This window comes from Hakea prostrata, chromosome 8 (genome assembly GCF_041222555.1).
Source record: "Hakea prostrata isolate BN-2017 chromosome 8, UWA_Hpros_2, whole genome shotgun sequence".
NCBI classification, from domain to species: domain Eukaryota; kingdom Viridiplantae; phylum Streptophyta; class Magnoliopsida; order Proteales; family Proteaceae; genus Hakea; species Hakea prostrata.
In genome coordinates this window covers 2102285-2128153 of record NC_142607.1, presented here as the reverse complement: position 1 = coordinate 2128153, position 25869 = coordinate 2102285, and the positions used below count along the sequence as shown (strand labels likewise).

The following is a 25869-nucleotide window of genomic DNA, read 5'->3' as shown; positions in this document are numbered from 1 at the left end:
GTATGGTGCAGAGTGTTGGGCTATTAAAAAGATTCATATGGATAAACTTAGTGTAGAAAAACTGAGGATGCTAAAATGGATGAGTGGCAAAACTAGGGAGGATAAGATAAGGAATAATCATATTAGAGTTGGTTTGGGAGTCACTCCAATAAGTGATAAGCTACAAGAAAGTCATTCAAGCATGTCAATGCCCCTGTACGGAGAAGTGATATAATCCAAATTAAATGAATTAGAAGGGCTAAGGGCAGACCTAAGATAACCTTAAAACAAGTGGCGAGAAAGGATACGTATAGTTTAGGCCTTGTATCCAGCATGGCCTCAAATAGACCTAATTGGAAGGCAATAATCCATGTAGCTAACCCCATTTAGTTGGGACAAGGCTTCATGATGATGATGATAAACATGACAAATCTATCATATTGGCTTTGCTGGGCTGAGCTATGTTTTAGGACTAAGCAATCAACAGCAAAAAGCCACATTCATCGGGTGGGGCTTGTAACTGTTCACTCTAATTCAGAACACATTCATCGGAGAATTTCCATGAATTCCAGAGGAAAATCTTATAAATGTCAGAAAAGGGTAACAACTTGCTTGAACAGTTGGAACAAAACAGGAAGCACATTTAAACAAAGAACTGACTCAACTGACTCAGCTGAGTGAAAATTGATTCTTTCTGGGGGTAGGGATGGGGTGGGGGGAATGGAAAATATGCTCAAAATGAAGGGGAAACCCACCAACAGTCTAAGAATCAGCCATAAAACAAAATAGATGGGGCATTATGAGCTCTGCTTCAATTACATGAGCTTGTAACTTCACTTAAAAGGAAAATTAGCACCCGAATGTTGCACCTGGAACCCAGAGCGAGTAACAAAAATTTACAGTGCACAATCAATGATCTAGACAAGATTTGAAATGGAAAGGAAATTTAGGACCCAAATTACATGAGTAGGCTATACTCCTAGAATTCAGGAATGCAGACGTTTAGGAGGATTCCTGGGAGTCCTATAGGTTGTGGCATTTGGATTTGGGGGACAGCAGGTAATAACTCTGACAGCAGCAAAAACTCAATCTGAAACATAGGTTATAAAGTAGAACTGTCAAAATGGTTATGTCCACTAGGTGAACCAAGAGGCAAAATCAAACAAAGGAACATCTTAAGAATAGCATTATGCAATATCCTTGACAATTATATTATGCATAATGCATGTATACTATAGAAAGGCATTACTGAATGGAGATATCATTACTTAAAACATTAAAAAAATAAAAAAAAAAGGAAAATGAAATATCAAAGTGTTAATTGAGAAGTCTATGCAATGGTGGAACTTGATATGCATACCGGTGACCTGTCAAAAAAAAAAAAGGACGGGGGAGGAGAGGAAGTGGATGTTGCCAATGTTGGGTCTTAAACCAAGGACAAGAACAGAAAAATGATGAACACAAGCTTTATTTCCAGAAAATCAGATATAATTGTTTCTTTATTGTCTAATCATGAGAGGGACCAAAATAGAATTCGTACCTCATATAGATGTGCCAATCGAAGGAGAACATTTCCATTTTCAAGCTCCTGCCAAGTACAAGAAAGCAAGAGAAGATTTAGATTAGAAAATATGATACAAAAAATACCATCTCAAGTTCCTTCAGGGCATAATATGGTGCAAATATTTAATAAGACATATTTACTATAGTTGACAACTAAGTCTGAAGATAATTTTCATGCTTTTAATGGGAGGGGTAATTACTTTAATTCCTAGCATTCTCCATGAAACAAGGTGAAAATCAGCTCCAAGTAAGGATTTCTTTGAAAAGAATGACATACCTGGAGAGTCAAAAGTGCAACATTATCTGGTAAACTGTAGGAAGGATCCACTCCTGAAAAGGTTGATTCATGAGAATTTGTCCAGTTACCTTCAACCTGTAATTGTCAATCCACATCACTTGAGCATCAGAAAATCACATTACTGGAGCCAAAAACTAAAAGGACTTTCCATCCACCTGCTCTGTGAAGGCCACGAGAAATGGAGAATATATTTCTTGGCCAGCTGAACGACGCCACTTAGCACCCTCACCCAAAGGATCAATTCTTAGATAAAAGTTCCCTTGGATCTGAACAAAGAAGCATTCAAGTTAATTACAAGAAGTAAGCTCCAAATCACTAAGAGAATTCACAAAGAGAAAATCTCTTTTTAATGTGTCTGATATAAGTTCAACTGTGCAAGTTGAATTTACGACAGAGAGGTATGTAATGCGTGACAAGTTTTGCACAACATCAGTGGGGACTGGGGATAACTTGATATTTACCCGTTAGATTGTGATTGGTTGTGGTATTTTTTCTTTGGAGGTCCCCTTAGTGGATCTTCTTTTGGATTTTCAATAGGAACATTCAAAGAGTGCAAGCCTTAGTGCAATAGTTAAGTTGCACTATTGCAACCATCAGGTTGTGGGTTCAAAGTTCAAACAATGGAAACAACCTCTCCGCAAAACAAAGGTAAGGCTGCATGCATTTTCTCTTCCCAGATCCTGCAATAGTCTTGTGCATTGGGACTCTCTTTTTTAACAAGAAACATATAGCTGAAGTACCATGGTGCAAGTATTTGCCTTTGATATTGTCTTGGAAAAAAAAAAAAAAAAGAAAGAAAGTCAAACAAAAACAGATGTATGGAATAACTTTAGTGTCAGGAAGAACGAAAGTGAAGTGGTGAGGATTGATGATAGGAAGATACCCAGGAGTGAAAGTTTTAGGCATTTAGTGTCCATTGAAAAAAAAAAAAAGGGAAATCAGACAAGAGGATGCTCCATAGAATTAAAGCATGGTGAACTAAATTGTGTTTTGGGAGTAGTAAAAGATTTGCTGCACAGTGGTTTTGATTTAGTAAATTACACAACCAAACTGAACCCCAACAAACTTTCTCAGAACGTGTATCACAAAAATACCCAAAACAAATTTAACAACAATGAACTAGATACTTGGCAGCCACCCTTCCCCCATCACTCCCCCCTTTTATTAATTTTTTTCCTGTTTTCTGAATGTTCTTGAATTTTTGGATTTTTCAAGGGACCCAAAATTTAAAGTCATATCCATACCAACCTAACCATTAGATTTGTCCCCACACTTTAGGTACGTCATTCCCCTAATGAACTTATATCCCAGTTGAACCCCACTCTGATCATCAAATTTCAAGATATAAATGTTTTCTTAAATTTTTGGTATTCCCTAAAACCACCAAAACAAGAACCCACATACCTTCTAACTTAACCATCCAAACCCGACCAAACCTGGGGGGAATCATATCCTTATATTATTACCTACATTCCTCCAAGTTTAAGCCCATTTTGAAACTTAAGACTAAGAGACCCCAGTTCCCATCTCTAGAAAATTTACCACAAATCTCTAAGATCAAAAGGCCCTTTCTAAGTCCCTTCAAGTTGGTTATCTTAAAGATCTTGGAAGGGAAGAACTAGACCTAATTCAATTGAGGCTATAGCCTACATCACAGTGTCACAGTGATGTTCTATGGAAGTGAGTGTTGGTTAATACAGAAATAACAAATAAATAAAAACACCCTCACCAGAATGATATTAGGTAAGTGAGTAACAGATAAAATAAATATAGGATATGCTTCATAAAGAAAACCCAAAAATAGAAGCCCATTAAGAAGCTCATCCATAAAAAATCAATGGACCATTGGCAAACATATGCATGACCCATGGAAGACTCCAAAGACTTTTTATTTCTTTTTAAGCAAATGGTAGACACCCCAAACTGTCACACATTATTCACAGCCATCCCAATTTACGTTAACCAAACACACAGACACCCCACCCCTTTTGGTAGATATGGTACCCTTGTCCAATCCATTACTATTTTCTGTTAAGTCAGTTTCTTAATTTGTATTTCCTAAAGTGACTGAGATTACCCTATATTGCACTTCATCCTCCACATAATCCCCCCCCCCCCCAAAAAAAAAAAAAAAGAGTAAAAATCCAGTCAATCAACATGAATAATAAAGTAGCCAAGGATAGATGGCTTGAAGATCTTTTTCACAGCCAAGATTTGCTAAAACAACTATTTAAAACCCATTTTGGAGTTACATAAAGTACGGATGGTAGTAAGGCTACTGTTAGAGCTCTCCTTAAGGTACCAAGTATTTCACATGGGGAAAAGGGATTTTAAAACCACATGTTAACTAAAACCTACTTCAATGCAACAATCCCAAATAATTATCTAATAAGAGTGGAGAACAGTTTGCTTACTATTAGTCCTGTACATTTATCCTGGATGCAGACCAGTTCATTTAAAGACTCTGCAACGCCTCTAGAATCATCATGAAGCAACCTCCTATACAGTATGAGAGAATAAATTAGAAATATGAAAAGTATAGTGCAAAATTAAAGGAAATAGAATAATATAGAATTGAAAGGAAAAGGGAAAAGAAAACCTATGAAGCATCAGTTCTATTTGCCCATCCACCACACTGGACCCGCCCACTGATCGGTCAACCAATACTGAGAACTCAGTCTTACTATCGACCATGTAAATCCCAAGATTAATCTGGAAAGCAAAGGCAAAGCTTGTTACATGTAACCAAAAGCAGAAAATCAAATTATAGACAGACTTTTCTGAGTCAAATTTAATGACAATGCCACAATAAGGGATTACAAATCCTACACATTAGATGGGAACTGTGGAACTGTTATAAATTGATATAATTCAAGGGATCCCTTCCAACTTTTTTCTTCAGGAAGTCAAGGTGTGTCTATTTTTTGCATGAATAAACTTTCATTATGAAGGCTCCCAAGGGGTAGGGGAGGGGGAGTAGTGGAGTACACAAGAAAAGGGAAGAGGAAAAGAAGACAAAGGGGAGAGAATAATATATAAAAACCACAAGGTCAGGAGGACGATCATTAGGCAACAAAAGGGAACTGTTAAAAGCCAGGGTAAAAAAGGAAATACGTTTTATAAAAAGGAGGAACCTCAAGTTAAGTTAGCACCTAGTGCTAACTTGAAAGGCCTAGTTTCCTAGTTTAAGTGAAGATTTAATTCTATTTTTCAAACAATCCTCATAGGATAATTATTAAACATTCTTGAACCAAATTTTTTTTTTTTGTTAAACATTCTACAAATTAGTGAACTAGTTAGGAGGCTTCGCGTAAGACCTCAGTTTCTATTTTTCATCATCATCATCATCTTCTTTTTCCTCTCGCCTTCTCTCTCTTGTTTCTGGTTACACAAAGGATCAAGTCCTAAGTAACACCATCACTCGATTTACGCTATGATGATGTCAAATTTAATTTTTGGTTGATGACTATTTATTTTAAGGAATAATTACTATTGGCCCCCTGGACTTTGATTTTATTACTATTGTATCCCTTGTACTTTTCAAAATTACTAATCCAACCTTCAACTTTGTCTATAATTACTATTGCCCCCCTACCGTTAAGTTCCGTTAGTTAACTGATGATGTGGCATCTTTATATTTTCTCAAAAACCCCAAAATACCCTTATACTTATTTCACCTTTTTGTCAAGTTACGAGACCCTTAATTAAGCGGGAAAAAACTATAATCCGTTTTATTCTTTAATAAAAAAATAAAAAACAAAAAATAAAAAATACAAAATAAAGAAAGAATGATTGAATAAAACTCAAATAGAAACTGAAGAGGAAGGGAAATCGAATTCAACTCAAATTGGAAACTGAATATCACCTAAAAAAAATTCAAAATAAATGAAGTTTAGTGAAGGTGGGAAACCAAATCGGATTTGAATTTTGTCCATTTCATTAATTCAAAATAAATGAAGTTTAGGGTAAAATTGACATTTAATATGGTTTTATAAATAGGATAGAATCGTCTTTTAGTTTCTTAATTTTAATGAAGGGCAAATTAGACATTAAATATTCAAACTTAACGGCAACTTAACACCGTTATAAGGAAGGGGGGCAACAGTAATTTCGTAAAGAACAGGGTTTTATTAGTAATAAAATCAAACTACAGGGGGGCAACAGTAATTATCCCTTATTTTAATTATTTTAAAATTATTAAATATATTATGAAATACTTAATAATAGAAAATACTAAGTATCTCTTATTTTATACTTAAAAATAAGAGAATATTATTACAAGTATGTATGTAATTATTGGAAAAAAGTTTTTTATGATGATGATTATGTCATTTAACTAAATAGTTAATAATATAATTCATAAAACAATGAATTTATACAAATTATTTTAAAAAGCCAAAAACTTCTAAACTTCAGGAGTAATTTAGTATATGCTTAATTTTTTATTATGTCTTATTAGAGTTTCAGTACTGCTTTTCAAGATACTTAGTGTATATTTCTTGTATCATGCATATCGGTTGCTCCTATTTGAAAGTCGGGAGATACTGTTTTGTTGCACGGGAAGCCCCCACGATCCGAGCTTTATCTGGAGCACCCATTGATCTAGATATAGAGATTCTCCACACAGATTCTGCATTGTTTTAAGAGGCCAGAGAACAAGCAAAAGAAGCTAAAGTATATGTGGGCCAATGCAAAGGAGAAAGTGGGGCTTGCTTTCTCCAACAGTTGGATGGTGCATTCAACAAACTCCAGGTAATCAAAATTTCTAAACTTTATGGCATTAAGAGTGAATTATTACTCACTTAATATATCATAGCTAAATCACCTGCACTTGAGAAGATGAATATCACCTTTTCAGAAAATGCCACTATGCATTAGAATTATCACAACAATTGCTTCAATTCAAAAGAGCTTCATCACAAGCAGAAATTATGTACATGCACTTCTCTGCAACATGAACTGTTCCAAGGATATTATATATCAGTGGCCAGAGTACTTTTGACATTTTTTATTATTTATTTATTTATTATTTTGACTCGAACACTTTTTTTAGTTCTTTTTGATCTGCGGATACTGTGAAGCAAACTATATGTTGTATCTTGGTTGTAAATCAGTGGCTTTCTATGCTAGGAAGGAGAAACTATTTATGCATGTGAACGAGTATCTAACTTCTGTCGTTGAAAAAACAGACCAAAAAAAATAAATAAATAAAAGAAGAAGAAGAAGAAGAAGAGCTAGATCTGCTCAAACTTCAAAGCCCCCCACGTGCGCGAGGGCTTTAGTTTCGCAAGATTTCGGATGTTTCAATCATTTTGAGAGGTAACATGTGACTGAAATGAAGTTAAACAGAAACTCTACCAAAATTTTCGAGATTTCCATCCTGTTTTGGAATTTCAGAAGATTCAAGGGGTTTAGTTGTAAAAAAAAATATCTTGTCTAAACACCATTCTGGTCGAGATCTGGCAAAGACTGAAATTTTGACCAAGAGCTCTTCTATGCAATATTTTAAAGGGGTTGCATCATTTTGAGCTAGATCTTCCTCAAACCAGGGGGAAATGCAACATCCTTGCCAGTGAACGGGTGGTTGACGTTGATTGAGCCTCGCAACAACAATATTTAGATGTTTTCTTCAATTTGAAGCCTCTCATCTTTCTCTAAACTTACCTTTTTTTATTTATTTTTTTTTTTTTTTTTAATTTTAAATGCATGTTTAGTACTAGTTCAACCATGATGAAATTAATAAATGCTGAACACTATGGGCCGATATATGAACTCAAGGTGTGAAATTTTTTCCCGTAAGATACAATTCTTTTATTTTCCTAACATGAAAAATGTATTTCTTAGTATCTTACATAAAATGAAAAAGAAAAAAATATGACAGATGTATTTATGGTGATGGAATGAATATACAATGAACTCAATGGGCCAACCTGCGGTCTCATAGAGTCAAATATTTTTCTACCCCATAATCAATTATTTTATTGGAAAAAATACCTGATATTATTTTAGATTTGTGAATATACAAGATCTAGTTTCATTTGCATACCACCAAGCATGTGTGGATCACCAATTTGTGTTATGTTTTAAATAAAAAATAACCTTGGAAATGTGTTTATTGGCCCTAAAATAAGCCATCCACCAAAAACGAGTTCATGATGAGCCTTAATACCCACCAAAACTATCAGCCGGAACCTGGTATAGATTACCAAGGAGTTTTGGTATCTTGATGTTTCGACCTGGTTGAGACATTAAGACAAAACGAGTCTTTGCCCGTTGGTTCCAACCACAAGGGATAGCAACCACCTGAGGTATTGCTTTGCAAGAGAGATTAGTTGGGTTCAAGGATCAAGTTAGAGGCGTAAGAAATGTCCTCGGCTAAAAGAGTTGCGCTTGTCCGGCCTAAATGTTGGGTGAAGCTTATATCATCTAATGGGAAACATGCTTGATATCCTCCTACGCATAAAACTATCAAGGTAAGTTTTGACTTTTTGTAGGATTCACATTGAAATTTGGGTCTAGAAGATTTTCATGGAACATTTTGGATGATGATCTTCGAGCTTAGACGGCAAGGTATTGAAGAAAGGATTCCTTGAAGGTCATAATCCCTCGGCCATCAAGAGGACAGAAATGAGATATGGTGGCTCTTGAAGATATCACCATCTTAGTCTGGCTAAGCAATCGGAACTCTGAGGTGCAGCCTGCATCTCCACTTAAGGTTCTAATTCAATTAAAGTGGGTTGATAAATATTGTGGAGTTGAACCATTCCTTTTTGTTGTTGCTATGTACCTTATCCTTTTGCTATTCCTTCTGTGTCTGAAAAAATAGAGGACATGGGAAAAACCATCGATACACATAGCGAAGAGCAAGAAGAGCTGCCAAGAGGATGATAATGGGCAGATTAGGTGCCGAAGGTTTCCAGACAAGTAGAGGTTGGGGGGACAATTTTACTACGCAGCCTTACCCGCAGCAATTTTTGCTGCGAGGCTGTTTCGATGCCTAACCTTAGGCAAAAACTGTGGTCCATTCACCATTGCGCAAGGAGAAAGATATAGGAATTCAAGCAAAATTATTAGATCACTTGCTATTTCTGTGTCTAATGTCAATTAGCAATTCCGTTGGCTTCTTGCTCAAGCATATGAGGTAAGGAGTCTATATGAGACTAACTCATGGACGGACCAAGGATTGAGATTTTGATTTCAAGGCCAATTTCGACCTAGCCAAAAACCAAAATCTCGAGGTTCCACCGAAATTTTGGTCGAAACCTGGCACTTTTCGAGCAAGGTTTTGACCCTAGGTTTCGGGGCTTATATGGCCTCCATTTTCATCTGATTTATTGCCTTCTACCTATTTAAAGCATAATAAACACAATGGAATTGGAAGTTTGCCAAAAAAACCACTAAAATTTTTTTTTGGATGAATAATAAAATAAAATTACTGAAAGCACATGTACAAAGGGGACCCCAATAAAAGGGGCAGAAAAGAAGAAGTGAGACTCCGAGAACTAACAATAATCCTATTTCTTGGAGAGTCAACAACAGGGGGTGGGGGATAGATAAAAGTCGAGAAGAAACGTCAAAGTAGATGGCATTCCAAATCCTATCTCGAGATCTGGATTTGGAAGTCCATCTACGCAAGTTACGCTCCCACCAAAGATGATGGACAGTGGCGGCAAAGACAAGCTTACCCACTAGGTCGCATATTGAGTTCTCGGCAAAACTGCGTAGGATCCATTTCCAATCTCGGGCAAAACCAAGAGAACGTCGCGATCTGGGCCAAATGGAAGCCATAGCGAGGGTCCAAACTGAGCGGGAAAGTGAGCAACGAAAAAAAAAAGGTGGTCAAGGTCCTCTGAATTATTCCAACATAGGGTACAATTGGGGGTAGTGGGAATGTGATGGCTAATGAGAAATGCTTGGGTTGGGAGAGCAAGTTTGAGGGCTCTCCAAAGGGTGAGGGAGTGGTGGGGGATATGACCTTTGACCCAAACAAGGGGGGTCCAAGGGACGGGGGGGATGGGGTTCGAAGGAGGTTCCAGGCCGAGGCAGTGGTGAAGGGTGTGGTAGAAGGGTAAAGCCAAGTGATGCGATCGACGGCGGTGGATGAAAGGAGGGGGAGGGAATTCCAAACCTGTGTGAGATCAGGGTGGGGGCAAGGAGACCAAGAGCCATCAGAGATAAAGGTGGAAAGGGGAGTGGTTTTAGGGATGCGGGTATCATAAATAGTTCTAGGGCCAAGGAGGGAGAACAAAATACCCATCGGATGCCAGGGATCGAGCCAAAAGGAAGTAGTGGACCAGTGGAAATGCGGACAGAAATAGCCGAGAGAGCACAACCACAGAGGAGAAGAAGCTTCCTCCGATTCCAGGAGGGGTTAGAGGGGGAAGGGACAGTCCAAAGAGAATCAGACTTAAGGTGGTAGGAATAGACCCAGGAAACCCAAGTAGAGTCATGCTTGGAGGCAATCTTCCAGATGAGTTTCATGAGATAGGCCAAATTCATGTGAAGAATACGGCGAATTCCAAGACCTCCTTCAGATTTTGGACGGCAAATGTCCTTCCAACAGATAGGATGCAGGAAACGGGAAACTTCCTGTCCTTTCCAGAGGAAGGCACAGAATAAGGACTCCAAAGAGCGGATGATGGATTTGGGAAGGGAGAAAATACCACACCAGTAAAGGTAGGAGGATTGAAGGACAACACGGATACCCACACTAAAAGTTACCATTCAAGTATATTAACAAATGACTGGTTCTAAGAGGTACAAACTATACAAGCATAAAATCATTAACATACATGAATAGTTTGATAAAATGGTTACATATACAACATGTCAACAAAACACAATGACCAACTAGACCAAGTGATGGGTCATTTAAGCATGAACAAAAGAAAAATAAAAAAGGGAAGTTTGGAACTATTGGGTGTGGCTCATGCTTCACATTTTGTTGCCGACAGACAGAAGGGCGGTGGGGGTTGGGGGGGAGTGCCCCCGGTCCTGGAGAGGCCTTATATCATTTTGGGCCTTGGAGTTTCGTTTGTAGTTTGGGCTTAAGCCCATGGATAACTATTGTAGCTTAAGAGGTGTTTAAAGGCAAAGGAGTAAAAGAGCTATTTGAAGGTGAAGGAGTTGTGGAAGTAGAGTGAAAATGGGGTAGAAATCACCAAATACAAGAGAAATTAAAAAATATAGGTCGAAACCTGCGACATTTTGCATGTTCCAACCAAGATAGAGGATTTTATAAGGAATAACCGAAATTTCGGACTGTTTTTGCGTGAACATTGGAATGAGACGAAATCTCGCAAGTTTCGTTTTGATTTTGAAAAATGCAGATATTTCGGTCAAAATTTGTTCCATGGGATGGACAAATAGTACGAAAAGGTGAATACCTAGATGCAACCACAAATGCCAAAATATTGCGACATTTGGTACAAAACAAGTAAGAACATAGCATTATCTCTTTTGTATTTGGTAGCTTTTTTCTTAATGATGCTATAAGTAGAAAACTATTGGATTAAGAGGTCTAGTTTTTGTATTATCATCCATTGATGTATACAATGAAACTGTTCTTCCCTAGCAATCAAGCTCTTGGTGAATCTGCAGTGACCATGTATCAAAGCAGGAAGGTCAAGTGTCTGACCTGGAAAGTGCATCCGAAGAGTTTTGCTACATTTCTAATCCCTCAGTGGCTCAGTGCCATATGAAGGCAATCCTCAAAGTTTCGTGCAAGAATCATGGAATCTTGGTTTGCACAAGTGACAGAGGGCTGATGTATACATGGGTGGCTGCCCTTCCCAACTGCTTAAGTTTTTTATTGAAACAGAAACAAATATCACCCGTTCAAGAAAATATATGACAAAGCCACAGATGACAAATGGTGAGAAGTGCACAAGTCTCGTGGCTGCAGCCTTGGGGCAGCAACCTTAGTGCACAAGTTTTTACTCTACGAAGTTCCTATTTTGGAGAGCAAGCTTAGTGCACAAATTTTGGGGAACTAGAGGAATTCAAGAAGAATATTGAGGGTGTGACCAAGTAGGTAAGGTAGCAACATAACCTAGAATAGGGCGAAGCCAGTGCCAAAGGCTTCCGTACAAGCAAAGTCCTGGGTGCCATTTTTCCTACACAACCTTAGCCCGACAGATTTTGCTGAGAGCCTGAGTGGCTGTCTCGATACCTTGACCTCAGGCTACAACTATGGGTCACCAACCACTGCGCCAAGGCCCACCCAAAACATAACCTAAAATGGAACAGGAAACTGAAATCCCCCAAAGATCTAGTTCTCAAATCACCATGAAAAGTTGAAAAGTCCAAGTTTGGAAATGCCAACAATAACATAGACTTCACCCAAAATAAATAATAACATAGAATGAGAACATACGCCATAATTATATAGATAGAAAAAGACATACAGGATAATAATTTCCAGCAATTGGTTGGTTGACTTGTAGGTCCCAATCAGTTCTCGAATCACGAATCTGCAGACAAAAATTTTTTTTTGTTGCTTTTCCAGTCAGTCTATAACAAAGTAGCTTACACAAAAATCAGCCCCCCCCCCCCACCGAAATTAAAGAAACTTCCATCAGCAGTTTCAGAAGTAACTTGAACAATATAAATTATAATTACAATATGAAATAGCAATTCAATAACTAAATCCTTGTATATAAATACAGTCATAGAAATTCTACTGTTAACTTACCCTTTTAATGAAATCACGTCCATTAGAATCTGTATAGAATGTCTTGTTTGTTTCCATGGTAGTACTTATTTGGGTTATAATTTCTTTCCCTATTCCATCATCAACAGGAATAGGGCCAATCTACATTGAGCATCATATCAACAAATATAATCCCATTAGAAATTATCATCACCAACGAACCATCTGATAACCAGAATCACCACTATAGAGGACAAAACAAATTCTATGTATGGAACAACCCGAAGAAGGTAATCTCACATTGAATTCAACTTCAGCATGTTCCTTTGACTTGTACACCCTGGTGACCTGCACATGGATGCAGTATTAAAATGGTGAAAAGTCAGGACAAATACCAATGAGAATAGAGAACCCTAATCGTTCTACAAAAAAAACCAGTCTATTTGAGTGTTAGACATGGACATATGAAAAGGCTGTTTACAGGAAGTAGCTCCAAAACATCAATTCTAATCCAGATTTGGAGCAATTCTAACTGCTGAATCACCAAGATTTTTAAAGGCACTTTGATTGCTTTCCAACTTCGAACCAACACTCCAAACTAAAGCATCAGGTAAAAATGACCAGATCTTTTAACCCCCACGTTGGCAGCCTTTCCTCACTAACCAGATATGAGCTCAGGTAAGGTACATATAAATTTCAAAATCCACAAAAGAGCCCGTAATACCTCAAATGGAATTGTCAACAGATAAAGTGGTAAAATGCAGTATCAGAAGAGAGACATTAAGAGGACAAAAGCCTCTTGGGATTAGCTGACTGATGGTCAAGATCAAGTTTTGGCAGCATACAAATATGTGTAATACACTGAAATCTAAAAACATGAGACTACCAAGACAAGAAAAGAAAAGAAAAGAATAACCATAATGAGACCAACATTATGACGATGCAATGATTGTTGTCTTACCATTCTCCTCAAATGAAATTTTTTTTCCAAGTTTTCTTTTCATTGCTACCAAATATGGCTGAATGTGCTTAACAGTAATTGATTTAACAACTTGGTGTTAACCATCAGGGGTATTTTTGTAATTTTACACATAGGGATGTTTATGTAGTTTTAACCCCAGGGGCAAATCTGTAAATTGCCAATTTTCTTCCTTAATACCACAAGGCGTAGAATATCGTCTTAGTCATATGACTCATCCTACTGTTCAAGCATATTATGGTAGAAATGGTATTTAAAAATAAGGGCTTTTCACGATTTTATTTAAATTTTGAACTGTAGTACAATTGTACAAATAAGCATCTGGCCTAATAGTTGAGATACTAAATGCATTAAAGAGGTTAATTGCATTAAAGAGGTCTTAGAGGTCTTAGGTTCCAAGTGTCATAAACTCATAATCATTAGAAAAGGAGCATTTTTTACTGGAGAACCTAAAAAACAAGAGAGAGGAGGGGACAGAATGTGGTGAAAAAGAGAAACCAAGAGCAATCATGAAAGGAGAGAAATTAGATAAAAGAAATGACTGAGGACTTCTCAGTTTTGTTAATGTAGCCTGAATAGTTCCTTACTGAGAGTTGTCCAACAATATTGTTAAGAGATTATTGGGTTCACAGGTTGTCAAAACCCAAAATGTTGCAGCCTTGCAGGGTCTGGAAACCTGAAAATCCGTAAGATTGGAGTTGTCTGTTAGGCCCGAAATTTTGACCACAGACACTCCAATTTAGACAATGAAGGGAATAAATCCCCAAATTTTCACATTGACATGCAGGATTTATACAAATTATCACAAACATTAGATTTTGACAGAAAAAAGGAAACATGACCAATACACAGAAAGAATAGATCTGTCTTCAATACTTTAATCATAATAATATTCTTGACTTGTCTGAGGAAAAAATGTCAGAAGCACGGAAAGTTCCATGGGGAATCAAGCCCTCAAGCACATGGAGAAAACTCTTTTGTGCAGGTTAAAAAGATCAGCACATATTAGTGCAGATGATATTGCTCTCTTGTGCAGAATAAAAAGATCAGCGCACCTTAGTGCAGATGACATTGTCAAGTGACTTCCTCTTCATAAAAATGCACACCAACACTCCAGTAATCACAACAGCAATACTTGAAGAAACCCTAGTGTTGCAATAAAGTAGGGTTCTACAAAACAAAAAAACTTGTAGGTGGCTGCATTCCACAGGACGGGAAAAACCTTAAACAAGCACTCAAAAAACAACGAAAGAGAATAACAGGGACTGGAATCTACGTTTTGATAACAAGTGACAGACTGATAGTATTAGAAGCTAAAGTCAGTACCTTCACATGAAGGAAGAACGAAAGCAGAAAGGAGAAGAAGAAAGAGGACGTATACAGAAAACCACCAAATAATTTGAGGAAGATAACCAAATTTAATCGAGGGAGAGAGAACATTTATAACATTAAAAAGTTAAGAAAATAACTAGTAAGGAAATAAAATGTATGCTTATATGTAAATTGCATCAGAGAACATAAAACTTAATGACAAAACACCCGAGCCACCAATAACTTCCTGACAAATATCATTCTGCAAAGAATCACATCAACAATTTCAAAATTTTAATTGAGTACTGCTGTGCTTTGGAAAAAAACTTCACTTGTACAATTCATCCTGGCCAAGTTTGAGGTGAACTAATTGGAGAAGCCAGAATCTAGTGCTGATTTAAGATTTAAGAATATACTACTAACGTAATCTGCAAGTCTTACACACATCATGATACAAGGAAGTAAAAGTAAAATCAACAAGGAGCTGAGAGGGAGAGAGGGGGAACACTGCCAGAATATTTAAAAAACTGCTAAGCAAAAATACTAATCAAGTGAGCAAGAAGGCACCTGATATATCCACGGATTGATGCGTTGATGTACTTCATCCAATATTGGTCCCCGGAGAACTGTTAAAGTATCCTGGAAAACCAGAGCAATATTTCGCACTTTCAGAGACCAAGTCTAATGAAGTAATGAATTTTCAGACAGCAATTCATCGGTACAAATGATAATATTTTGCAAGTTAAGAATGCACCTGTCCTTCGGAACTTATAGGAATTGTAGTATTTGGACGGAAGACATATGCTCCAGAGGCCTTCAACAAGTAGCAACAACAAAACATGGTAATAAATCATAAATACCCCTCACCTCGTGTTACGGCATTACAAAGTCAGTAACAGCAATCTGAAACAGCAACCAGATATGCACAAGATACAGGAGTCATGGTTACCTGAGGATCTTTATCAGTTCCATTGCTTCCAGTGTAAAAACTGTATGACTGATATAAAGACGATTTGACCTTCAAAAAATAAAATAAGTTAATGGTAATGGAGAGTCTAAAGCATAAACAGAATCTAAAGATATGGAATTATATATGATGAGAATGTCCATAACCAAAAAAAAAAAAAAAAAAAAGGGAAATCTTTTCTTCTATGACCATGATAAAAGAGATGCTGGCTGGGATTATAAAACCTGGGAAGACAACAAATGAACTAAAAGAAATAGTTATGGAACAAAACTGACATGCATAACCTACCAAGCTTCTGCTATTTATATACTGAGTAAGCTTGCCTTCATCAGCAGAATAAATAAGCTTTAAATTTCCTTGTCCAACTTCTATGTTACCATTTTCACTTCCTGTATATGTGTGTAATGTTGATGCCATTGCACTAGAATCTGCAATAGAAATGTCAAAACTTGCAGTTTCCCAACAGTCTGGATATTTTTCTCATCCCCCCAACTATAAGTTATTCACCCCCCCCCCCCCCCCCCCCACCAAAAAGTAAAAGCAATAAGGTCAAATTTAGACGTAGCAAATTTGCATCTAGATGGCCTAACCTGCTTGTTTCGCATCTGAGACAATGAAGGTACTGAAACCAAGGGGAGGGACAGATGCCAAGAACATGAGCCAATACTTGGGTGCAACACCTGCAGATTTGCCCAAGTATGCTTTGACATGGTAATTTCTTATGTCCACAGAAACATTGGCCAATGGTAGCAGCTGTGATTCTATTACTTTTCCACTTGAATCCTGAACAGTAACTGATTCACTGATAACCTGAAGAAGATTTAATAATGTAAGAGAAATACTAAAAATGAATACCAGAGTAAGACAAAGAAATTTTCTTGAACCACTTTTCAGCAAAGATTTATGCATCCGTATCAGTTACTATACAGGGGTGGATATTTTAAGAGATGCATCATATTGCCTCAGAGAGCCACAAGATACACATGGAACTGATCAAGAAATACATGGACAGCTTACGAAACATATAAGATACAATTCTGAAGCATAAAACACCTTATCATTAAATATGTAACATATCTCAGCTTGATGCAAGGATTCAAGTCATTGATACCTAATCTAGTGAATTAAGTAAGAAAAAAGAGAGACCTGCAAGCTGCAACTCTAGCACTTTTTCACCTACATCTGTCTTGATCTGTGATTTGAGCACTGTTAATTCCCAAACTCGTTGAAATGGTGAAGATCAGGATCGTATTTTCTATGTTAAATGAATTACCCCCCTGCTTGAATTGAAGAAGAGAACAGGTTTTCAAGGCCTTCAGGTTTCCTTTTTCTTTTTCTTTCTTTCTTTCTTTTTTTTTTTTTTGGGGGGGAGGGGGGGCGGGGGGCAAGTGTAACTTCCTTGTGTCGGTCCAATACTGACCATATCACTCCATTATTGGGCTGTATCTACCTGTATTGGTAGACAAAACCTTATTTCCTAAAATGCAAGTGCTATCATTACCCACTGATACCAATATTTATTGGCTGATTTAGTACATTATGCACTGAGACTTAATCATATAGGTATTATGATCAAGTGGCACTAAAACAGTTGGGACCAATACGATCATACTTGAGAAACCCAAACCTAAATAGGACTGGACCTGATGTAGTTCAAAAGAACAAGAAGGGCAGCAGCAAACTAGATTGAGGATCTAGCAGGCTTAACTTGAGAGCCCAGTTGGTCTTTAGCTACTAGACCGGAAAGTGGAACCTAAACCCCAGGTAACAACTATAAGCCTTTCCTTGGGGTATCGCCAACAAGGGGGTGGGGAATCATAAACAACTTAAAGGAGACATCAAAGTAGATGGGTTTCTGTTGAAAGGAAGAATCGATTGGGGGAGATCTTGAGATTTGGTTGATTTGAGTAGTTTTAGTTGGTTTACTTTCCTTATTGTGAGTAGATTTGCTACGATCTTATTTTTCTTGTAAGATTCTCACACTAGAAAGATTTTATTTGGTCTATATTTGATAAGTTTTAAGTATAAATAAAGCTCTTGCGTGTCCTTTTGACACAAGTTAAGATTCACTTAGTTCTTCCAACATGGTATCAAAGCCAACTCTGACCCATCCCTGAACACTATCTCCATCTGCTCTCTTTTGCATCTTCCCTCTCAATCATAGAACAGCACTACGCCGTGTTCTAACCACACACACACACACACAAATTGCAAGAGAACCATCACAAGAGCATCGCAGGAGCAAATTGCAAGAGCAATCATCGAACCATCACCTTCTTCTGCCAGAATCTGTGCATCGCAGCGACCATAGCACCACCACCACCCTCTTCCGCCAGCTTCTGAACATTGCAGAACCCATCGCAGCCTTCTCTTCAGTCATCGCATAAACTAAAAAGTGAGAACCAGAAAGACGATTAAACCCCATTGCCCTCTTCTTCATCATCATTAAAGATCCCCACAAACCCTGCAATAGCATAACCTGAAAACCAGAAATCTGAAAACCCCATCGCCTCTTCAACCTGCAACCTAACCCATTGCCTCCTTCCTCCATCTAGAACCATCAAACTCCCAGAACCGTCGAACCTCTTTTTTACTTTTTTCCCATCATCATCAAACCTCTTTTTTCTTCTTGTGCATCTGCAACTATTACCTGTCTTTTCCTTTTTTTTTCCCTGTCAAAGGAAGAAGAAAGCGGAACAGAACCCATTGAACCAAACCAGAACCAGAACCTGTTGGATTCTATTAGGAGTCTAATAAGAGTTTGTATAGGAGTTAAATTAGAGTTTGCATTCATGTAAACTTCTATTCCTTGTAATAGTCTACTTTCCACTTAATTATAAATAGAGGGCTTGAGATCATGGATCAATAAGCCATTCTACCAATTTCATATTTCTCAACATGGCATCAGAGCCTAAGTTCGATTAGGATCTTCTTCTATTTTTTTCTTTCTTCAAACCCATAAACCCATAAACCCATAGCAGATTATCTTTTTTCACCAAAACCCTTCGCAGTTTTTTCTTGTTCTTTTACAACCTAATTCTGCAACCATCGCAGAAATCAATTCTTCAAACCATAATTCTGCAACCATCGTTTGGCAGATTTTTTTCTCTTTTCAACCCATCGCACCGCTGCACTATCGTTTCAGTTCCACCTCAAAGATCAGAGAAAAAAAAAAAGGAAAGAAGAAGAGAAGAAGAACCACGCTTCCTGCTGCTTCTCACGACAAGAATTCCTGTTGCTGCGATTCTTGAATTCCTGCTGCTGCTGCTTTTTGCGATAAGAATCATAGATTAGAATCGGTTACCGCTGCCTCTTCTGCAACTTCCGCTGCCGCTGCTTCTTCTGCAACTTCCGCTGCCGCTGCTCCTGCTATTGCTGCTTCTACTGCCGGAGCTTCTGCAACTTCCGCTGAAAGAGACTCCTGAAGAGTGAAGACTACTGCTGTATTTATGTTTTCTGTTTCAATCAGTCCAACCAAAATAAAAAAAAAAACAGAAAACGTAATACTATGTTTGAGGGTTAGGTTTGTAAATTTACAAACTTTCAGGGACCTGTTTGTGATTTTCCATATCATCAGAAAAGGAAAAGGAAAAAAATAGTATTCTTTATAAGTATTTTTTGAATTCTATCATTTGTTTGGGTGGTTTGGCTATTGTATTCTACGACATTTCAGTTACTTCGAAAGGTTGAAGACTGAAGAACTGCAGATAATTTTATCAACATGACAACTATTGAAGGTACAGCCTCGACCACTGCTTCCTCTACTACCCATACCAACTCCTACCTTGCTATATCAGGTAAAACTTTTACAAGCTTTCAAGCTTCTTCAGTTTCTACTCCTTGGATCATTGATACAGGAGCCACAGATCATATGACAGGTTTATCCTCTTCTTTCTTACAATATTCTCCAACTTCTGGAAAGGATAAAGTTCGAATTGCTGATGGCTCATATTCTTCTATTGCTGGAAAAGGAACCATTCAGCATTCTCCATCACTTTCTTTGTCTAAAGTTTTACATGTTCCCTCTTTCTCTCGTAACTTGCTCTCTATCAGTAGTCTTACACATGACTTGATGTAAAGTGATTTTTTTCCCATCTTACTGTGTCCTCCAGGATCTGGTCACGGGAAAGGAGATTGGACGTGGTAAACTAGACAATGGACTTTATTTGCTTGAGCCGATCGGAGAATTTGCGTATGCTTTGACTACATCTTCTAATCCGGTCCATTCGGTAAAATCAGACCTTCATCAGTGGCACCGTAGGCTAGGTCACCCCCCTCTAGGAACTCTTAAGAAAATATTTCCTGATTTGGTTTCTTCTTATAATGAGGATAATTTTTTTTGCGAAGCCTGCATTTTTGCAAAGTAGACTCGTTCTACTTATTTACCTTCTCTTCATAATAAAAGACCTATTCCATTTATGCTAATTCATACTGATGTGTGGGGTCCCTGCCGACGTGTATCTATTACTGACCATAGGTATTTTGTTACTTTTATTGATTGTCACTCTCGTTCTACATGGATTTATCTTTTAAAACAAAAAAATGAGATTTTCCGATGTTTTCGTGATTTTCATAATATGATTAAAACTCAGTTCAATGCCACTGTAAAGATCCTTCGCAGTGACAATGGCACCGAGTATATTGATGGTGAATTTCAAAGATATCTCTCTGACTCTGGCATAATACATCAGACTAGTTGCGTTGATACGGCTGCCCAAAATGGGGTGGCCGAAAGGAAGAATCGGCATCTCTTAGAGATAGCCCGTTCCATAATGATTGCTATGAATGTACCTGACCAGTACTGGAGTGATGCTATACTCATTGCTTCTTACCTTCTGAATAGGATGCCCAGTAGGATACTTGGTTTTAAATGTCCTAATGAGATTCTTCAGGGAGCCTCTTCTTTTGTTGTTCCCCCAAAGGTTTTTGGATGCGTGTGCTATGCCAGAATCACAGCCCACCAGAGTAAGCTGGCTCCCCGCGGCCTACGTTGCATATTTTTGGGGTATTCTACTACTCAGAAAGGGTATAAATGTTATCATCCTCCCTCCAGGAAAACCATTGTATCCATGGATGTAATTTTTCATGAGTTTTGCCCTTACTATACACCTCTCCAGGGGGAGAGTCCTAGAGGAGAGGTGTTCTTTCCGACTAACATAGACCAACACAACTTTAGAGTCCCAGAAGAGTTTCCTGACCAGGGGGAGACTTCGGCCAGTATAACTGAGGACTCTAATCCACCCCCTTCGTTTTCTGAACCATGTGAAGAACCTAGCCAGGGGGAGACCACTCCTGTGAGACACACTGTTGGGGTCTTTCAAAACCAAATTGACCAAAATAAGGAGGTGAAGACTTATTAGAGGAAGAAATACAACCGGCTAAAGCAGGTGGAGAAAGGTGATACGTTACCACTTCAGTCTCCTGCTCCAGAATCAGATTCTATTGAGGTATCTTCTTCCAATCTTCCTATTGCTGTTAGAAAAGGGGTCAGATCTTGTACTCAACATCCCATAGCTAAATATGTTTCTTATAACTCTTTGTCTGACTCCTACCATGCTTTTATATCCTCTCTGTCATCTGTATCTGTTCCTAAAAGTTGGCAGGAAGCCTATGCTGATAAGAAATGGAAGGAAGCTATGGTAGAGGAAATGCAGGCAATGAAGAAAAATGACACTTGGGAGCTGATTACACTTCCTCCAGGAAAAAAACCAGTGGGCTGCAAATGGGTATTTGTGGTTAAACAAAATATGGATGGATCAGTCAACAAGTTGAAAGCTAGACTAGTTGCAAAGGGGTTTACCCAGACCTATGGGATTGATTATCAGGAGACCTTTGCCCCTGTTGCGAAACTAAATACTGTCAGAGTTCTGTTGTTTGTAGCTGTGAACAAACACTGGAACTTGCACCAACTAGACGTAAAGAATGCCTTCTTACATGGAGAGTTAGCAGAAGAGGTCTATATGGAAATCCCACATGGTTTTTCCGATGACAATACTGTAGGAAAAGTCTGTCGGTTGAAGAGGTCAATATATGGGTTAAAAAAGTCAGTCTCTAGATGCTTTGGTTTGGACGCCTTCTGAAGGCAATGACTTCTATTGGGTACAAGCAAAGCAATGCTGATCATACACTATTTGTCAAGAAGTCAGGTACTAACATCACACTTCTCATTGTTTATGTAGACGATATTGTCATCACAGGGAATGATGGTGAAGAAATTCAAAAGTTGAAAGACTTTATTGGCAGAGAGTTTGAAATTAAAGATCTAAGGAAGTCACAGTATTTCTTAGGGATTGAGGTGGCTCGATCAAATAAAGGTATATTCCTATCCCAAAGAAAGTATGTCCTAGATCTATTATCAGAAGTGAGAATGTTGGGGTGTAAACCAGTTGATACCCCTATTGAAGCTGGAGCTAAACTTAAAGAAAAAGAGGGAGAACCAGTGGACAAAGGAAGATACCAAAGGCTGGTTAGGAAGCTTATTTACTTGTCCCACACCAAGCCAGACATCGCTTATGCTATAAGGATAGTGAGCCAATTCATGCATGATCCATATTTAGCTCATATGAAGGTTGTTACCAGAATACTACAATATTTGAAGGGAACTCCTGGAAAAGGAATACTTCTATCACCCACCAATAATCTAAAAATAGAAGCATACACTGATGCAGACTGGGCTGGATCTCAAGACAGGAAGTCAATTTCAGGTTACTGTACCTTTGTTGGAGGTAATCTGGTTACTTGGAAGTAAGAAACAGAATGTGGTAGCTTTATCTAGTACCGAAGCTAAATATAGAGCTATGGTTCGTGGAGTTTGTGAGCTACTATGGTTGAAAGGCTTGCTGCAAGATATTGGAGTCCAAGTTCCAAACCCTATGATGTTATATTGTGACAACAAGTCTGCTAGTAGTATTGCAAATAATCCAGTGCAACGTGATCGAACTAAGCACATTGAAATTGACAGGTTTTTTGTCAAAGGAAAGTTGGAACAAGGGCTTATCTGCATGCCTTTTGTAAGATCTGGAGACCAAGTAGCAGATGTTTTCACTAAGGGTTTGAAAGAAAGAGATTTCCTTCCTATTGTAAGCAAGTTGGGCATGACTAATATATATGCCTCAACTTGAGGGGGAGTGTTGGATTCTATTAGGAGTCTAATAAGAGTTTGTATAGGAGTTAAATTAGAGTTTGCATTCATGTAAACTTCTAGTCCTTGTAATAGTCTACTTTCCACTTAATTATAAATAGAGGGCTTGAGATCATGGATCAATAAGCCATTCTACCAATTTCATAGTTCTCAACCCATTGAACCAAACCCAACCAAAACCCATCGACCCAACCAGAAAACTTGAACCAGAAGTAAAAAAACCCAACCAGCCCCATGCATCCTATGTTATAAATAATAAAATAATAAAATAAAATAAACATTGGTTCCAAATTTTTTATGACCTTTTTTCATAACTAATTTTAGGTAGTATCTTTCTCTTGCTAAAATTTTTATTCCTTAGCCCGTAACCTTTTTTGGTTCCTACAATGGCCGGCAAAATCTCCTCCGCTTCTTCTAGTGCACCTGGCATGGACGATCGTTTCGTTTTTTCTATTTCTCGGGGTCATGATTTTTCTCCCCTTCAAATGACCACTATTAAGCTTAATGGGAAAAATTATCTTCACTGGTCCCGTGCTGTTTCCCTCACAGTTAGTGCTCATGGTTTGATTAGCCATCAATTTTTGGTATAGCTCAAGATAAGTGGGAGACGGATGAGTGCTTAGTTATGGGATTCTTTAATTCCATCGAACCAAGTATTGTAGAGAGGCCCCGTTTGAGGCGTTCCTTTGGGTTTGGTTGAGATTGGTCTTGGTTTTTGAGAAACTTTTCAAGTACTTCCCATCTACGATCGGATTGGTAAGCTAGTGTTTTGTGCCTTGATCCACCACCTTTGGTGGGAGCGCAATCTTCAAAGATTGGTCCTCCAAATCTCGCTCTATAGATAGGATTTAGGATTTGGAATGCCATTTATTTTTATGTCTCTTCTAGACTGGTAGCTATTCCCCACCCCCTATTGATGATCCCCTAATGAACAGGTTTATTGTTGTCTCCAGGGGTCTTAGTTCTTCTTTTCGGTCTTTCGCTTAATGACCTTGTACTCTTGTTTTCCTTTCTTTAATATATTTATTTATTCATCCAAAAAAAGTATTGTAGCGAGTTATCTTCTTCTTCCCGACGCTACAATGATTTGGAAGGTTGCAAAGCAAACATACTCCAAAGTTGGTAATGATCCATAATGCTTTGAGATCCGAAGGAAGATTCATCAATTGCAACAAAAAGGAGCTTACCTTGTCTCAATACTACAAGTCAACACTCTTTGAGGATATTATCAAACCCATGACTTCTACAGCCGTTTTATTTCATCCTGTGTTGCGGATGTTGCTGCCTATCAAAAGTGGGAAGACAAACTTAGAATGTATCATTCTTTGGTAGAGCAAAATATTGAGTATGACCAGATTAAAGCATATATCCTTTTCCAGGAGCCTTTTCCTTCTCTAGAACAAGCCTATACTATGGTTGACACAGAGGACAGCTATGGTACACACTCAGACAGCTGACAAGACTACATTAGCAGCTGGCTAGTTCTGGTAGCGATAAATTTAGTTCTAGAAAAGAGCATTATATAGAAGACATGGAAGTTGCATGGACGACCAGCAAATTCCCGTGGAAGAGGTAGGAATGGACATAGGGGCAGCAATCAAGCAACTACAAACCAAGCTAATTCTGAGACCCTAAGTACTCCAGCACCTCTTTCCTCAAACAAACTCCAGCACGTTCGCCACTTGATGTATCATTTCCAGCTTACTTCCAATGCGAGTGTCACTTCTGCCATTGTTCCCTTTGTTGATCCTTATTCCTCCATAAGTATTTTCGGTTGTCACGATGTCAATTCGACTTATCCTTCTTGTATAATCAACCACATGACTAGTCCATCTTCCTTGTTTCATACTTATTCCTCTATTCCTTTTGCTCAGGATGTTCGAACAACGGATGGTTCTTTTTCAAACATTATTGGGAAGGGATCTATTATTTGTTCCCCTTCTTGTACTGTATCCTTTGATTTGTATGTCCCAAAGTTTTCAGCTAGCTTTTTATTTATTAGTAGCCTTACTCGTGATGTGAATTGCAAAATAACATTTTTTCCTTCTCACTGTGTTTTTCAGGGAAACAAGACGTAAGCTTGGTAGTGGTAGATAGAAAGGGGAGCTCTACTTATTGGATTGTCTCCATCAGCTCTTTCTATAGCCTCTAGTTCTACCTCTCCCGCACTTTTTACCTTATCACAATGGAATCGTCTTAGCTACATTCCATTATGTTATTTGTCTAATTTTTTATTTTTTTTGGATGAATAAATAATTAAATAAATGAAACGAAACAACGAACTACAAGAAGATCCAAACAGGAAGGATCAATGAGAATAGTGGAATCGGGAGTTGAGACCCCAAGCAACAACAATGATCCTTGTTCCTTGGGGAACCAGCAACCGGGGGGATGGGGAATAAATATAATCCTAGAAGATACATCGAAGTGAATAGCGTTCCATATCGAGTCAAGAAAACGGGATTTGGAGGTCCAACGCCTAAGCTTAAGCTCCCACCACAGATGGTAGACCATAGCACCAAAGACAAGCCTACCAATCCAATCACAAATAGAGGTACCTAATAATTACTCAATACCCAAGACTAGTCACGATCAAACCCAGAGGAGCGACGAGAGTGAGGCCAAATGGAGGCAAGGGCTTTTCTCCAGAAAGAATTAGAGAAAGAGCAAGAAAAGAACAAATGTCCAATGTCCTCAGTACCATTCCAACAAAGGATATAGTTGGAGTTCACAGGGATTTGGCGGGTGATAAGGAAAGTCTGGGTTGGGAGAGCAAGATTTAGGGCTCTCCAAAGGGTGAGGGAGTGACGGGGGGGGATGTGACCTTCGAATCTAACTGTTGTAAACTCCACCCTTTATTAACTGCACATGAAAGAATAGTATGAATTGTGTTATCTTGGCAACAGGAGCAAATGTCTCCTGGTAGTCAACGCCATAAGTCTGAGTGAAGCCTTTGGTCACCAATCTTGCCTTCTACCTT

At 38.2% G+C, this 25869-nt stretch overlaps 1 protein-coding gene across 2 annotated transcripts in view; it reads right to left on the bottom strand.

Annotated features, from left to right (window-relative positions):
• The window catches only part of LOC149006207 (putative alpha-mannosidase At5g13980), a 55751-nt gene that overhangs the window by 3458 nt on the left and 26424 nt on the right, over positions 1-25869 (bottom strand). Inside the window, exons 15-27 of one of the 2 annotated variants that reach the window (XM_089164907.1) lie at positions 16339-16558; positions 16037-16176; positions 15731-15799; positions 15536-15595; positions 15349-15420; positions 12792-12839; positions 12534-12653; positions 12247-12312; positions 4440-4552; positions 4255-4339; positions 1996-2106; positions 1820-1915; positions 1520-1567 (exon numbers count right to left, since the gene is read on the bottom strand). In XM_089164907.1, coding sequence (XP_089021033.1) covers positions 1520-1567; positions 1820-1915; positions 1996-2106; positions 4255-4339; positions 4440-4552; positions 12247-12312; positions 12534-12653; positions 12792-12839; positions 15349-15420; positions 15536-15595; positions 15731-15799; positions 16037-16176; positions 16339-16558 — 1248 coding nt within the window. The remainder of the gene's footprint in view (positions 1-1519; positions 1568-1819; positions 1916-1995; positions 2107-4254; positions 4340-4439; positions 4553-12246; positions 12313-12533; positions 12654-12791; positions 12840-15348; positions 15421-15535; positions 15596-15730; positions 15800-16036; positions 16177-16338; positions 16559-25869) is intronic. The other variant, XM_089164908.1, reaches the window with a different exon arrangement.